We start from the raw sequence: 17,238 nt of genomic DNA, 5'->3' as shown, positions 1-17,238 counted from the left end.
ATGTTGAGATTGCATCAGTATACCACTGGTATTGAACCTGTGAATATGGGTAGTAAACGTGAAAGTGTTGCTAAATCTAATAGTGATCGTCAAAGTGACTTTAGATTCAAATATATAACATTGGATTGATTTTAATTTATATTTATGTAATATTAGCATAGAGTATACGTTGTCACGGAAATATGTCGCTTCGCGCCGAGCCCTACACGGGCACGGTTTTTTTTCATTCGGAGCTCTATTTCTTTAAGACTAACAACACTAGAAAACCTAACCGAACATCATTTAAAGTAGAGTAAATTTTCTAAAATATGAGCCCTAATAGAGCTATTTGCGTTCAATTATTCTTGATATATAGCATATTAAAAATAAACATTTCATAAAAAATGCACTGAAAGATCAGTAGTTAGTGAATTTATTTTGAGGAATCTACATCTCAAAAACCATTCGACGTGTCTATTAGCACAGAAATTAAAGCTAGCTTAATGTACTATGAAGTAATTTATGACGTCTATCTTCGTAGAAGTAGTAGTTTCCATCACCCCCTAGCGTACGCACCTCGAACATACTAAAATTTATAGTTAATAGTACTGTTAATGCCAAGTTTAATAATTAAGCTGTAAATAGTATTTAATTGGTGTTAGCATTTAATTCAAACAAATTTATTTTTATTTGTATTATTTTCGTTACAATTTTTGATTCTTCGAAAAGAAACAAATGTATTTTATATTTGTATTATAATAATTAAGTAAAAGAAACCGTTGCTAAGGATTGTTTGACAGTTGCTAAGGCGTTGCCTAGCGACAGGCCAACGATCTACATTTTAAAATTTATTAATCAATTAGTCATTTAATTAGATGACTAATTATCTAGTAAATAAATTTCAGTTTTATTGAAAAATTTACTGTTCTAAATATGAAGTCAGTTGGCTTTTTAAAATATTATTGTAATAATTATTGGCTTTTAATTTTATAAATATAAATTAAATATTAAATTTTTTTCATATTATTTATTATTTAATTTAATTTGTTTATATTGTATTATAATAATTAAATAAGAGAAACCGTTGCTAGAGGTTGTTAAACGGTTAAGGGGTCGCCTAGCAACAAGCCGACGATCTACATTTTGAAATCAGTTATTTTCAATTCAATATTTATTTTTAAACATCGATTGATGTATTTAATTTTTTTATTAACGTTTAATATGTTTATTAAATAGTAAATATTTGCCAAGCCCTGCTTTACGACAACTAGTTAACTAACAAATAAATTTTAGTTTTACTGAAAATAATACTGTTTTGGATATGAAGTCAGGCTTTTTAAAAAGTTATGGTTATCTTACAGTTTAGTGATATTAAGACTGTTAGTATATTACGACATTATGGAGTTTCTCACAACCCTGGAATAAATTTTTTTCTTTGCTGGCCTTTTCATAAAAAGAGATCACTAACAAAGTAAGAAACAAAATATAATAAAAAACAACGAAAAAATCAATTAAAATTTCTTATTTTTTTTTAAAGTAGGAAATGTAGAACTTGTAAAGAATGACCCATCGTCGATTTCTTGTAGTTAAATTAATAATTCGATTCTTAGTAATAAATTGACTTATAATAATTAATAATAATTTTAAATAGACATATTGTTCCGGTAACCTACGGCAACGGAAAGGTTGAATCAGAAAGGCTGCCATGTATAGGACCAGTAGCGCCCATGTGGCCAGCATCAAAAGCTTGCCTCCTCCAGCGCTCTTGGTGGCAAGAGAACACATTGTGAGATAGCCATCATGTCTTCAACCAGAGAAGCGTCCATCCTTTCTTTTTATTCACTCATCAGTAATATCCACCATGAGTGACTAGATTTACTTGAGTGGTTCCCAGCAGCAGAGGGAGGAGAGGCTTGGAGATGCGGGGGGAAGAAAGAAGAAAGAAGTAAGTCCACATAGGAATAGTTAACATCTACATCATCATCAACCACCTCAATCCTAGATCCATTTCCATAGCCCAGTCATACAAATTTCTACTAACAATCTAATCATAATGTTTCTTTCGGTCACCCCTACACCTCTTGTAACATAAAACAATAGAATTTTATTACAATTAATCATGTTTCATTTTTCAATTATACAGTCCACTCAAACCCAACCAGTCAACCAAAAGTGAAGTGTGTCCGGCAATTCGGTTGAGGGCATGCTTCATACACATATTCTTATTGACTAAGCAAGCAACTTAAATCTTCTCATACATATTGAAACAGGTATGGACCTGCACGATATGTGGTGGATTACTAAGGGTAAAAGATATTTTATATAGAAGCATATATTTCATGACAATCATTAAGCTAGTATTAACTAATGATAGCTAATTAATCATGACGTACTACTTTCTGATTATTGATTTTTTGATGACCCAGTGGAGCACAAATAAAAAATCCTGAAATGGTTGAGGTTAGGAAAGGCCATTGAACCTATGTATACTGGACAGGATGGGGGTTTTGTCTCCTTTTTTTTGTTTTATCGAGTCTGATGAACAAATAGTCTTAATTAAACTGAACGGATAAATTGTTTAACATTATTAGGATTAATTTTAGGGTACTTGTGTAGATGGTGGGCGACAAATAGCGCTGTTGGTAATGGATATGAGAAGAACTTCACTGTCCGTTTCTTTTCGTTTCCATGTTTACATAGCTATTTGGTAACTTGTGTTGTGGTTTTATAAATTTATCTCTTTTATTTGTTGTTAACATCCCATTCGTTGCAGATTTAACGCAAAACAGATATGCGTCTTTTCATTCCAAACTCCTTAACCATCCTAACCCATTAATTCTTAATCTTTCATCCTTAGCAATCCCTGATAATCCTCCGAGGCGTCTGAAAAGAAGATGGCCGCGGGACCTTCTAATTTAAATTAATGTTTGAAGTACCACCAATGGGTGGTTCCTTCCCAAGATTTTCATGTGTATATGAAACATACTACATATTTACCTATTGTATTATTTTGTACAGTTGTAAATTACATTAAATAAATAATTTAAAAAAAAAATTTATTTGTTGTAATGTAGAAGTTTTATCGATTTTTTGACGCGTCCTGAAGAGGTTGGTTCACAAAAGTACCCAATATTAATTCATTTTATAATCTAATCGAGAAAATTAGTTGCGCAAAACACAGATATTATGAAAATGTATAGATTCATCGAAAACTCATCAGAACGTGATGAAAAGATTTATTCATTTAATTTTCCTAGCCTAGTAACGATAGGAAAATTAATATTTAATAATATAAAAAGGAAGTTTTATAAGTCGATTTTAATTAACTATTCAATACATCGACTTATAATCAATCAAGTGATTTTTAAGGCAAGAAGGAAATCGTAAGAAATAATAGGACAATTAGAGAGGCCTGAAAGGTGAATTATTTCCTTGTTTAGTTTTCATGAATATATTTTTGATCGACTGGTTCAAGGCCTCTTGGATTTCTTCACCGGGGAGGCCAATCGCTAATGCACCGTGGCTTTATGATCATGCACTAATAATTTGGAAGGCGGTGAGGGGATTTTGGTTTTTAGTATTATAATTTACTTAATAAAATCAAACATAAAGACCTTAATGTTCCTTATGTAACCGATCTAGTCCGAACCAGATATCACTCCTTCCATTATAAACACCCAAACCACTCAAACCCCCAAGTTTCTAACCTTGCATCCTCTTCTATTCCTGACAATCCTCCGAGGCGCCTGAAAAGAAGATGGCCACGAGACCAGCTAATGTAAAATGTCATTAGAGTGCTATCTAATGGGTATCTATATATGGGTAGTTGCTCTACGTGCCTGTAACACTCCATTTTAACTAATATCATATTTACTAAATGTATTATGTAATAATTTACTTATTTGTAAGTGTGTTAGTTAATGTTTCCCCAACACTCCAAGCCACTTGAATATTCATTTTCCTACCGTTTTATTGACCTCCAGCCCATAAGGGACAAAATCCTGGAAAAACTCTTATCAGAACGCCTCTATCCAATCCTCGATTCATATCGTGTTATTCCTGAATACCAGTTTGGATTTAGAACATCCCATTCTACTATACAACTTCGTCATGTGATTGATGTCATATCTTCCACATTGGAACACGGAATGTATTGTACGGGAATCTTATTCGACGTATAACAAGCTGACATCCAGGACTGCTCTATAAACTTCGTCCTCCTGTCCTTCAGTATCCTTTTTGAATATCCCACTAACGCCTATTGAACAGATTCGCTACTTAGGACTCCATCTTGACCAGAGCCTTACTTGGAATCTCCATACAAGACTGAAAAAACAAGAAACTCGTAGATTCCGATTGCTGCAACACCTACTTGACAAACGCTCTAAACTTCCCATTCACTACAAAAAATTATTATACACTATGATTATCAGACCGATTTGGACATATGGAATTGAATTCTGGGGTTCCACCAAACTATCAAATTCCTCCCGCATCCAATCCTTACAATCCAAAATTGATTGATGCTCCTTCATACGTCGCAAATAAACTCATTCACAATACCTTAACATCCCTTTCATTGCAGATTTGGCCTGAAATATATGATTCTTTTTATTCCAAACTCCTTGCCCATCTTAACCCATTAGTTGTTTTAATCTCTCATCCTTAACAATACCCGATAATCCGAAGCTTAAAAAGAAAATGGCCACGGGACCATCCAATTTAAATTAATGTTTAAGTACCACCATTGAGTGGTTTCTTCCCAAGATTATCAAGTGTTTGAAACATTTCTCATATTTACTTTTTGTACAGTTGTAAATTACCATAAAGAAATTAAAAAAAATAAATAGGGATACATTTTTTTTAGCCCAGAAGGTTAATTCCTATGTAGTCAGATTGAGAAAAAAAATTAAAATTTGTAAGCCTTAAAAGAATCAATAGCCGAGAGAACATGAAATTTCAACTTAATAATTTGTGATGAATTGAATCTGAAATAAGTGTAATCAGTTAATATTTAGTCCCCATTTTGACAGTGTAGATAAACTAATTTAAAAGAAAATGTATTATAAAATTAAATTTTATTGTAAATACTTTTACTAAAAAAAAAAAAAATCTACATTTTAATGATGTAGACATAACATGGCAAATTCGCGCATGTTCAAACATGTGGATGGGTTATTTGCATTGGCTGGTAAACGTTGGCCTCAATTTGGGCGAGGTGTGGGTTTTCGGACACAAATGAAAGGGCACTTGTGATGCAGCCACACGTTTGCTTTAAGTTTGCATTATTTTAGAACTGCCAACAGATAACTATTTGTGCTTTCCGTGTTTTAATTAATTACATAATTTTTTAAACTTTGGATTCAATAATTAACTCTTATTTAAGATAATATATTATAAAATTCTATCTATTCGATTTAAAATACATTTTTTCAACTGTTGTTAATTAACTGTGGCAGTTTATTTTTGATTTAACATAGCAAAATTTATATATTTATAAAGAAATTATATGATTAGGTAATTAAACTAAAACGTTTTTTATAAATATGAAGGAAAGAAATTTTTATTAAAAAAATTTTATTAAGGAATTTTAGTCATCTATAACTCAGACTGGTGATCTTATTTTCTTTTCTACCTTTTTATAATGAAAATAGAGTAAATCGAACGCTTGGGCTAGATCGGTTATATAGGGAACATTAAGGTCTTTATGTATGATTTTATTTGTGACAAAATAAGGAGCATTGAGGATTTTACGAAGGATTTTGGATTGTAAGGATTGGATACGAGAGGAATTTGAAGATTTAGTGGAGCCCCAAAGCTCAACTCCATATGTCCAGATTGGCCTTATTACAGTCATGTAGGTCTGTCTTTTGTAATGGATTGGAAGTTTGGACCGGAAAAAAACAAACAATGCAAGTGTATAGATAATGACATTTGTTGCTTCCTTTGTTCATCAAGCACTTGTAGCACAAGGGTTAGGAGATATGAATTATCACTCTGTCAGTTTAAACAGTTAATTTACTAGTTTAAATACCTCATTATATATTTAAAATTTATTCGTTTTTAAAAGTTCATTGCTTCTATTTTGTTAAGATAATGGATAAATAATTAAAAATTGGAGAAGATATAAAATTGTTTTTATTTATGTAAAATTTTATAAGTAGACAGCCTTTTTTATATACATACGAAAAAGAAATATACAATACAATAGATGATATAATACATTCACTACACAATATCATAGACAATAATCACAAAGTATCAGACTACCCAAGAAAATCCCAAGCGCGGTTACATCCACTAAATTTACACCAGTAAATTTGATCTTAATTAAAATGGAGTGTTACAGGCGTGTAGAGAAACTACCCATTGCTAGTACTCTAATAACATTTTACATCAAAGGATCGGAGCCTCGGAGGATGGTCAGGAATGGAAGAGGATGCAAGGTTAGAAACCAGGGGGTTTGAGTGTTTAGGAAGTTTATAATGGAAGGAGTGATATCTGGTTCGGGCCAGATCGGTTACATAGGGAACATTAAGGTCTTTATGTATGATTTTATTTGAGACAAAGTAAGGAGCATTGAGGATTTTACGAAGGATTTTGGATTGTAAGGATTGAATACGAGAGGTATCCGAAGGTTTAGTGGAGCCCTAAAGCTCAACTCCAATGTCCAGTTGGAAGTTCAGACCGCTTGTCTAGTAAGTGCTGTAATAGTTGGAATCTGCGTGCAGTTTTCTGTCTTTTCAGTCTTGTGTGAGGATTCCAGATTAGTCGTTTGTCCAGGTGTAATCCAAGATAACGAATCTGTTTTACAGGGGTAAGAGCCACATTATTAAAGTATACTGTAGGGCAGTCGGCAGGTTTACGACGAAGAGTAAATGTGATTTGTTGGGATTTATTACTATCCTCCAATTTCGACACCATTCTTCGAGGGCTGTGATATGGGACTGGACAGTTTGGGATGCAATCAAAGGGTTATTATTAACAGCGTTCACACATGTGTCATCAGCATACGTGGTAAGGATAGTGTTAGGAGTTGTTGGGATGTCAGCTTTATGAACGGTGTAGAGGATGGGACCGAGGATACTACCTTGAGGAACACCAGCGAATATAGAGGGATGAATAGGAACCATTGTGGTTTACTTGGAATAATCTATTCGTAAGAAAGGAACGGATGATGAGAAAATATGTAGGAGGTAGGAATTTACGGAGTTTGTAAAGCAGTCCCGAAATTGAAATTTAAAAATTAATTTAAGAGGTCCCTATTCCAGCTCCTTCGTAAACCTCTGGTATTGGAAATTTGTCGTGAAACCGTTTATATGTCACAACTTAAAAAAAAAAATTAGAGAGATATTTTTTATTGAATTTAATAGTTAATTAATAATTATTAATTTGAATTTTCGTTAAAATTATTTATAATATCTACATATATTAGAAGGATTATTACTTTAGTCTAATTCAGTCACTCACTCACTGATGGGCGCTACAGTCCTTGTTGGACTTGGGCCTCTGCTACCACTCTTTCCCATTCCTCGCGGTCTCCAGCGAGACTCCTCCAATTTTGCCATTAACCAGTACACGATAGCCCAGATCAAAATAGTCAACTCAATCACTCACTCACTGTTGGGCGCTACAGTCCTTGTAGGACCTGGGCCTCTGCCACCATTCTCTCCCATTCCTCGCGGTCTCCAGCGAGACTCCTCCAATTTTGCCATTAACCAGTACACGATAGCCCAGATCAAAATAGTCAACTCAATCACTCACTCACTGTTGGGCGCTACAGTCCTTGTAGGACCTGGGCCTCTGCCACCATTCTCTCCCATTCCTCGCGGTCTCCAGCGAGACTCCTCCAATTGTCATTTCCCATCCCTCTCAAATCATCCAGCCACCGACGCTTGGGTCTGGCCCTTTTCCTTTTTCCTCCTGGTGCACCATTTAGCATCCTTTTAAGTAGCCTAGGGGCTTTTAGTCTAATTCAAAATCATAAAATCTGATAATCGTAGTTCCATTATAAAACTTTAAATTCATCTTTTTCGGCAAACAATATATTTTCTACTGGAAGATTATTGATTGACCGTGTGTAAAGATGAAAGGAATATGGTCCGGGTGCGGTCAAAAAAGAACAAAAAAATAGTAATGGAAGATTATTGATTGACCGTGTGTAAAGATGAAAGGAATATGGTCCGGGTGCGGTAAAAAAAAACTCAAATAGTAGAAATATACTATTTTAATGAGCCTGGAAAAACTGAATAAGATGTGCATTTCAGAAGGAAAATACGTTGTTGGGATTTAACAGTGAGGCGCTTGTGTAGATTACATAAGGTGTTAAAATTAGATTTATGAATTGGAAATTTCAATTTAAATTGAGAAAAAGCATTAATATCTGGAAAAACTGAATAAGATCTGCATTTCAGAAGGAAAATACGTTGTTGGGATTTAACAGTGAGGTGGAAAAACTGAATAAGATCTGCATTTCAGAAGGAAAATACGTTGTTGTGATTTAACAGTGAGGTGGAAAAACTGAATAAGATCTGCATTTCAGAAGGAAAATACGTTGTTGGGATTTAACAGTGAGGTGGAAAAACTGAATAAGATCTGCATATCAGAAGGAAAATACGTTGTTGGGATTTAACAGTGAGGTGGAAAAACTGAATAAGATCTGCATTTCAGAAGGAAAATACGTTGTTGGGATTTAACAGTGAGGTGGAAAAACTGAATAAGATCTACTTTTCAGAAGGAAAATACGGCTCATTAAAATAGTATATTTCTACTATTTGAATTTTTTTGACCGCACCCGGACCATATTCCTTTAATATATTTTCTAATGATGAGAAAATAGTTGACCGTAGATAATATGTATGAGAAGAAAATGGTTGGGGGTACGATCAAAGAATAACACAGATAAGTTAAAATAAATAATTTCAAAACAGACACCAAGACTTTATGCACACATTATATAGATACAGTAAATAAATTAACAATTTAGGGTTGTATAATAGTTATAGAATTTAGATTTCTTTTATGTTTGTTGTTTGTTATTATATAAAAATTGTTAAATTTAGTTAGATTGTTCATCTTTTTTGGTAATAGAGGTAGGAGATCATTGTTATAGTCTATTTGGTTGTTATCATAATGAAAGATAACCTTCAGGGAGGTAATTATTCTCCTTGATTACAAATGTATAATAGTTGATATTATAAAATGTTTTTTAATTATTGACAATAATATGTTTAATACTAGCATGAAATGACAAAGAAGGAGTTAATTATATATTATATATAAAAAAGTTAATCAGGTAAATAGTTTAATGAATAATGTGATATAGTGGTAATGTTGTAAGCACATGTCAAATTTTGTTGAATTTGTTTTCTACCAACCTGAAGATGAGGGATAACCCCGAAACGTCGTTGTATGTGAAATAAGGAATAATATATTTAAATAAGGAAGATTGTTTTCATTCACCAATTTCATACAAATTTACTGAATGTATTATAATGTACAGTTGTAAATAGCAATAAATAAATAACTTATTTGTGTTATTCTCTGACCGCACCCCAACTTCTCATAAATATATTTTCTAATATTATTCATATTTCCTAACCGAAAAAGATGACCTGGTCTCTGTCCCAGATATTGCTGGAAAACCCAGCCTTAGGTTTTTCTCCAAATGAGAACAGTTTCCCCGAAGATCGGAGTGCGACCCTGAGCCCCCAAGGAGGGGGCTGGAGAGCGCGTATATATTGGAGGTGCGGAGCGGAGAGCCAACACAATTGTAGCAGGATGCCCGCTTCCGAGCTCTCGACATTCGCGGCCAGTGGTCCAGCAGACACCTCCGTGAGGTTCCTGACCAGGGTACAGCAGGTCGTCCTAGAGCATGCTGAGCAGGTCAGTTAGTAATGATAATATCTTTATAGCAGTTTTATTACTTAGTTAATGAACGAATTATAAGTTCCCAAAGCGGTTTTAGAACATTAAATGATCAGTACAAGAGCCGGGAAGAAAAAAAAGGCAGTTATCTCACCCCAATTTTTGTTTACTTTAATAGTCAAAACTGATGAGTCTGCCAAGTATAGGTAGGGAGAATAAAAAATAGCGGCTGTTTCAAAACCTTAAAAACACTAATTATTTATTCGGAGCTCTATATCTTAAAAACTACCAACAGCACTAGAAAATCTAAGAGAACATTATTTAAAGAAGAGTAAATTTGCTGAAATATTAGCCCTAAAAGAGCTATTTACGTCCAATAGTTCTCGAGGTATAGGTTTTTAAAAAGCCAAATTTCTTAAAAATCTACTGAAAGATTAGTAGTTAGTGAATTTATTTTGAGAAATCTATATCTCAGGAACTATGAGACGTACAGATGTCTATTAGCACTCAAATTAAAGCTAGTTGAATGGACTATAAGAAGTTTACGACCTTTACCTTCGTAGGAATAGTAGTTTTCATAATATTTGCTAAAATAAATAGATTTATAGTTGTTCGGACAATAAGTTTGATTTATGAAAAACTTCATTTTTCCATTGGACGAACAGATGTCTGCCAGCGCTCAAATTAATGCTAGTTAAATAGCTAAAAAATAGAAAAAATATATCTCTAGATTCTTAAGACACAATCTTCTCAGTGAAGATTAAAGGTCATTTTTATATGTCCCCTACAGAATATAAGTCCTAATTTATTTCTTAACTGAAATAAATTATTGATAATTGCCCGTATAGTTTCAAATACGAATAAGATGGTCAGGGTTACGGTGAAAAAGAATAATAGTTAACAGCTATTTATTATCCGACGTTTCGTCCCTCTTTTTAGGGCTTAATCAAGGCTATTCAAGATGATAGCTTTACAAACTTTGACAGCAAATCATGGATTACTTTTTTTTTTTTTTTTTTTTTTACTACAACCCTGACCATCCACTCATATTTAGGATTAAAAATTAATTTTTATATATTCCCAACAGAATATAAGTCCTAAACTTTTTTTTAAATTAATTTTGTTGTTTTAAAATAACATTTGCCTTTTTTAATGCACTTCCCGGTTCACTGAAATTTGAACAACAAGTGAGTGGACATAAAATGCATGGAAGGTGAGTGGACAAGGAAATGTATTAAAAAAGGCAAATATTATTTTAAAACAACAACAAAATTAATTTTTAAAAAAAAATTTAGGACTTATATTCTGTTGGGAATATATAAAAATTAATTTTTAGTTTTAAATATGAGAGGATGGTCGGGGTTGCGGTCAAAAATAACAAAAATAGTAATCCATGATTTGCTGTCAAGGGATGTAAAGCTATGATCTTGAACAGCCCTGATGAAGCCCTACAAAATGAGGCGAAACGTCGGAAAAGAAATAGTTGTTAAATATTTTTGTTCTTTTTCACCGCAACCCTGACCATCTTATTCATATTTGAAATAATACGGTCAATTATCAGTATTTATGATTTTTAATCTTCTAAAAGAGCCCGAAACGCTTTCCAGGTGCAAAAAAGGAATAAAGAAGTGACAAAACGGTGAAAATTAATTTCCTGTAAATAAATATAAAAAAGTTTATATAAATATATAATAAAATAGCTTTCAATTATTTGTTAATAACCAACGTTTCGGCCCCCACTGTAGACCTTTATCAAGACTAAAAAAAAGATATAGAGTACGTAAAGTTAATATAAGGATATAAAAGCAACGTGGAAAAAAACAGATGTAAAGGTGGAGCCATAAAAAAACTTATAAACAAAGCTATAATAAACCTAATACGAATGAGTTTCTAGTAACAAAACGATTAATTCAATAACTAAATAAAAAATACTAAAATGAATAAAAAATTTAATGAATGAACTTATGAAGTGAATAATAATTATACGAATATTAATTAAACTAATAATAATTGTCTAAGGAATTCGTAATAAGTATGAAGTGAACTTGATTAGAAATAAAACTAAAATATAAAATATATAATAAATAAAATATTATACAATATACAATAAGTAGGATTATACCTAATGTAATGAAAATAAAACTAAAGAGGGACTAAAAGAAAATGAATAATAATAAAAGAAAATGAAACAAGAAGATAATGAAAAAAAAAGGGTATATCTTAATAAATTATATATATAATGTATTGTAGATTATTAATGCATATATTGCTAATTTTATCGTAATATCTCTATCCCCAGTGAATATGTGGTTAAGTCAAAATTCCTTACTTTTCAGGGGACAACTTTTAAAGTTAAAGTTAAACATTTATGTAAAATCAGGTGTTTGTGGCAAATCATCGAAATTTCGTCAATACTACCAAAACGTTGGTAACTTGTTACTTGTTTTACACCAATTTGATATGTCTTATCACTAATTAGATAATAGAGTTAACTAATTGTTCACCGACCGTTGAAAAAAACACATCGCAATAACTCTGTTTTAAAACGTTGACTGACTTAGACACTTATGCACAATGAAGATGTTGCCTCTGTGATTCTCTTAAACCACTTAACTCATTTTGACCAAAATTCGACTTAACCACATATTGACTGGGGTGACAGATATAATGAATGGAGATCATTGAGTATACGTAGTTAGTGAACAATTAGAAAAAAGAATAAGATAAATGAAATTTCATTAGTTAATAATTTTTTATTCAAAATCAAGGAAAATAAAAATAATGAATGCATAAATATCTTTGAAATGTTTTAAATGGACAGTTAAAAATTTATCAATAATGTTAAATAATAATGAGGTGAAGATAGTTGACCGTAGATTACTGATTGGAGAAGATGGTCGGGGGGTGCGGTCAGCAAAGAAAAGCATGAATAAACAAAAAAATATTTATTTATACCAAAACAAATATATATAATAATAATTATATATAAGAATTATATATTTGAGGTTGTTACTTTTAGTACTGAAAACGGGAATCAATCCCCGAAACTTACAATAAAATTACTGTTTTTTTTTTTTTTTTTAAATAAGTGTACTATAAATCGGAGAGTCTTGTGGTAATTGATTTTTCTAAATTTGATATGTGATTGATTAGCAAGCCACAGCCAATCAGGTTGTGACATTTCAGCACGGAAAAAGAGAATGAAAAAAAACTTTTAAGAACATTATATATAATTGTCGCAGTGCTTTATTAGTTATTGCAATTATTTGCTTGGAAAAAAAATTTTTTGTGTTAAATTAATAATTTTTTTTAACTACTCGGGGGAAGGAGGCAGCTGCACCTTTTTCTTTTATGATATGAAATATGGTTTTATTTTAATTTTATTTTTTATATTCTTAATTACTTTTGTTCATTTTTATCTTTTCAAATTCATTATTTTATTATATTTTATGACGTTTATTTTTTACTTTATTCTAAGGCTTTAAAGCCCAATTCTGACCGCCTGTATATTACTCTAAAGGGATCAATCCCAGAATAAATAAAGAATATTATTATTATAATGTCCCTGAAAATCTCAAAAAACGTGTTTTATTAGTAGTGAAACGGATATAAAATGCATACCAACTAGGGGAGGGTGATCCCCGGGCAGTTGTAAGTGTCAATAAATAAATAATAGTAAACAAAATTATTTCGAAAATCACAAAAATTACGATAACTTCATCTAACCTACACAAAAACTTGGAGACTTATGTAGGTTAGTAAGTAAAAGATGCGATGCGCGCACCAGATTTTTTTTTTAGGTTATGCACGTCGAAGGTGATGTTTGCCTGGTTATCTACAGATAATCAAAATCATGGGGATGGGGATGAAGTTTTTCATTTTGTGGGACCTGCACTCGATGAAAAACTCAACGCCCCACAAGGCCGGACTCTAACCTACACCGTTCACAGACCTCAGAACGTTAAACTTGCGTCTAACCCCTGAGCTACGGTCCAAGATGTTTATACTTTTCATTAAACCTGTATCTCACTTTTAATATAAGAAGGCCTTTATAACTCATTAAATTAACTTTACGATCTAACTATCGATTAAGATATAATTAAATCGATATGAAATAACGAACGTTCAAGAACACCGAAGGGTCCCCTTCATCGCGATTAGCTGATCCCAAGGTCTTATCATCGCAGCCAGACAGTCTGGCTTACTTTTTTTCAGCCACTGCTAGTGTATTATACTTGTATTATGTTTAAATACTTATTGTATGTATTTCAACTTTAAAATTTAATTTCATATTAACATTTTAAGTTTAATTTCCTTTTTATTAAATTTTATAATCTATTGAAATTGGAAATTATAATCGATTTGCTATACCAACAACAACCTAAGGGGGAGTTATTTCACCCCAATTTCTGATTACTTAAATGAAAATTATGTATAATTACTAGTAAAAATTGATGAGTCTGCCAGTAATAGGTAGGGGAATACAAAATGGCGGCTATTTCAAAAAGTTAAAAAAAATTAATTTTTTCATTCGGGGTTTTGTCCTCAAAAATACTAAGAGAAAATCATTTAAAGTAGAGTAAATTTGCTAAAATATGAGCCCTATTTACGTTCAATAATTCCCGAGATGTTGGTTTTTAAAAAGTTGGTTTTATATATATATATATACACGTCATTATACATATATATAAATATATGTATATATCTTCCTAAGTCAACATTCGACCATGACCCAGCTTAGACAAACCGCCTTGAGGCCTCGTTCTACTCTGCAACTGGTCATCACCATTACAGTGATCAGTCTTTGTGAGTAGAAACCGTTATTTAGTGATTGCTATATATTTTGTGTCCCTTTAATAACATTATTTTTTATTTTAGTAAAAATATTCAATCTTGCAGAACTATAAAGATGCAATATGTAAAAACTCGTAGTGCGTATAAACTTAATCGAATCCTTTAATTAAAATATTGGTGGCATTAATTTTTCCGTATTCCCCCCCCTCCAAAAAAAATAGTAAACTTCTGCCCTGTTCCCAAGGTCATCAGGAAAAGCGTAGGCTTCAAATACTTAGTTCCCTTCAAGATTAAAATCAACTTTAATTTTATATTTTTAGGCAAAAGCCTTTATATGTAAATCATTTGTCATTAATAACATAAGTCATGTTAAATGGTAAATGCATAAGAGCTCCTAGCGGATTTCTGAGCAACTTATTAAGTAACCTTTACTTCCAAAACTTCATGTTATTGTTTACTTCAAAGTTTTGATTACAGTAATTTATTACAACATGCCTAAAATAAGTGAAAAGTAGAAGTGTAAAAGTTTGGCTACTGATTGTCTTGTTTAAAAAGTATAAAACGCAAGGCAAAAGAAAAAAAAACACAAACTACGAGCAAGTAACCTAACACAACAACAAATAAAACCGTGACAAGCTCAGCTGGTCTGTTGCGTAACGTCATTCTCCATTTAACAGATCTAGTAACAGACTCAGCCATGTTAAATGTTATATTGTTTTAACATGGTAAAAGAAGGTAATATTTCTCCATTTAACATAAGTTTTTCAATTTAACACGCTTTAGCATGTTAAACTAAAGATCATAAATACCCCTATTGTTGGTCATACTGCTGTGATGATGATGTGAACACAAAAAAATAATAAAACTTTGTCAATATTGCTGATAAGTATTCGAAAGAATAGCGGTGTTTTTTATTTAATACCTATCAAAATTTTTTATGAAGTTATTTTGTTAAATTAGAACATATATTTAATTTTAGTGAATCCAGCGGTTTTATTTTCAAAAATTCAACAAATGTTCTCTACAAGGAGCAAAAATCTTTTCCAAAGAGATATGAATGATCTTTAAAGAGGTAGAAATTATCTTGTTAAATCATTCACTATAAACGTGGGGTAGATGGTCTAGTGACGTCACGGGAATCCCTTAGCTCTACTTAGAACAGATTTCTGAGCGATGAGGAAAATAACCGGGCATTAGGAAAAATTATCGTTAGCATTCTTTCGCTGGAACGACTAAGGAAAGAAAAAAGAATAATTCCATAAAACTTAAGAAATCAAAAGGTATTTAATAGTATTCTAGAATTAATATTTTTTTTTTTAATTTTCGGATTCATCATTTTTTTTTTTAGAACTTTTATTTTATTTTCAAATCCATATTTATGTGGCTAATGATTTAGTACAAGAGCCCAGGAGGAGAAAATGTCAGTATAGGTAGAGGGAATACAAAATGGTGGCTGTTGTTAAAAAATAATAATTTTTCATTCGGAGCTTTATATCTTTAAAACTACTAACGGCACTAGAAAACCTAAGAGGACATTATTTAAAGTAGAGTAAATAAAAAAAAAAATGGAGACCTAGTAGAGCTATTTACGTTTAACAGTTCTCGAGATAAAGCTTTTTAAAAAGCAATATTTCATAAAAAATGCACTGAAAAATCAGTTCTTTGTGAATTTATTTTGAGAAATCTATATCTCAAAAACCATTCGAATTAAAGGTTAATGATTCTTTGAGAGTGGTTTATTTTATTAGTAAAACACACAATTTTGATCCAAATATACTCTCAATATTTATTTTTAGAAATTCTCTAACGTTTCGGCCCTCAGACCATTTTCAAGAAGATAACCCTAAATATTGATGTAATATTCTTTAAAATATTTTCTACAGGCTAATTGCCCATGTTATATATAACCTTTTTATATTTTAAATCTAAAATGGTTTCACATAAGTAATTGTCTATTTTTCTATTTCGAATTAAAGCCATGGGGGGAGGGGTGCGGTCAGCAAAGAACAACATAAATAAACAAAACCATATTTATTTATTTATACCGACGTTTCTTTTTAAAGCTATTTTAATGCACTATAAAGTAGTTAATGACGTTAATCGTAAGAGTAGTAGTTTTGATGATTTGTGCTAAAATAAATTAACAAGTGTTAATTTATAGTGGTACGGATAAAATTGCATGTAGAAAATTCATATTCATACGCAAACATTAATAAAACATTAATAAAAATCAGTTTCACATAAAGAAAAATTGGTTGACTATTGAGACAATTAGGAGCGATGGGCGTTTTGAAGTGAGGCAGGTAAAAAATCTTTTTTGCATTTTATGAAAATTCATATTGAAGGGTTTTTGTGGACATTAAAAACGAATCTGACTTACATTTTTCCAAAGGAAATATTTTCAGACTACTTTATATAAAGCGATTTTTGGTTTTTGTAATTTTGAATAATTTTTTTTTTACTTGATGAAGTTTGTCGGGGGGTGCGGTCAGCAAAGAACCACATAAATAAACAAAACCATATTTATTTATTTTATGCCGACGTTTCGACCTGAGTTTCAGGTCTTTATCAAGGCTATAGAACAAAAGAGATAACAAC

At 31.6% G+C, this 17,238-nt stretch overlaps 1 protein-coding gene across 1 annotated transcript in view; it reads left to right on the top strand.

Moving 5' to 3' along the window:
- Window positions 1-9,725: 9,725 nt before the first annotated feature.
- black (glutamate decarboxylase-like protein black) overlaps window positions 9,726-17,238 on the top strand; it is a 27,688-nt gene continuing 20,175 nt past the window's right edge. Inside the window, exon 1 of the mRNA XM_014423001.2 lies at window positions 9,726-9,864. Within this exon, the coding sequence (XP_014278487.1) occupies window positions 9,760-9,864 (105 nt within the window). The 5' untranslated portion in view covers window positions 9,726-9,759. The remainder of the gene's footprint in view (window positions 9,865-17,238) is intronic.

Source organism: Halyomorpha halys, unplaced genomic scaffold, assembly GCF_000696795.3.
Source record: "Halyomorpha halys isolate HHAL.00 unplaced genomic scaffold, Hhal_1.1 Scaffold398.1, whole genome shotgun sequence".
NCBI lineage: Eukaryota > Metazoa > Arthropoda > Insecta > Hemiptera > Pentatomidae > Halyomorpha > Halyomorpha halys.
The sequence above is the reverse complement of the archived record's forward strand: the minus strand, read 5'-3'. Positions and strand labels throughout refer to the sequence as shown.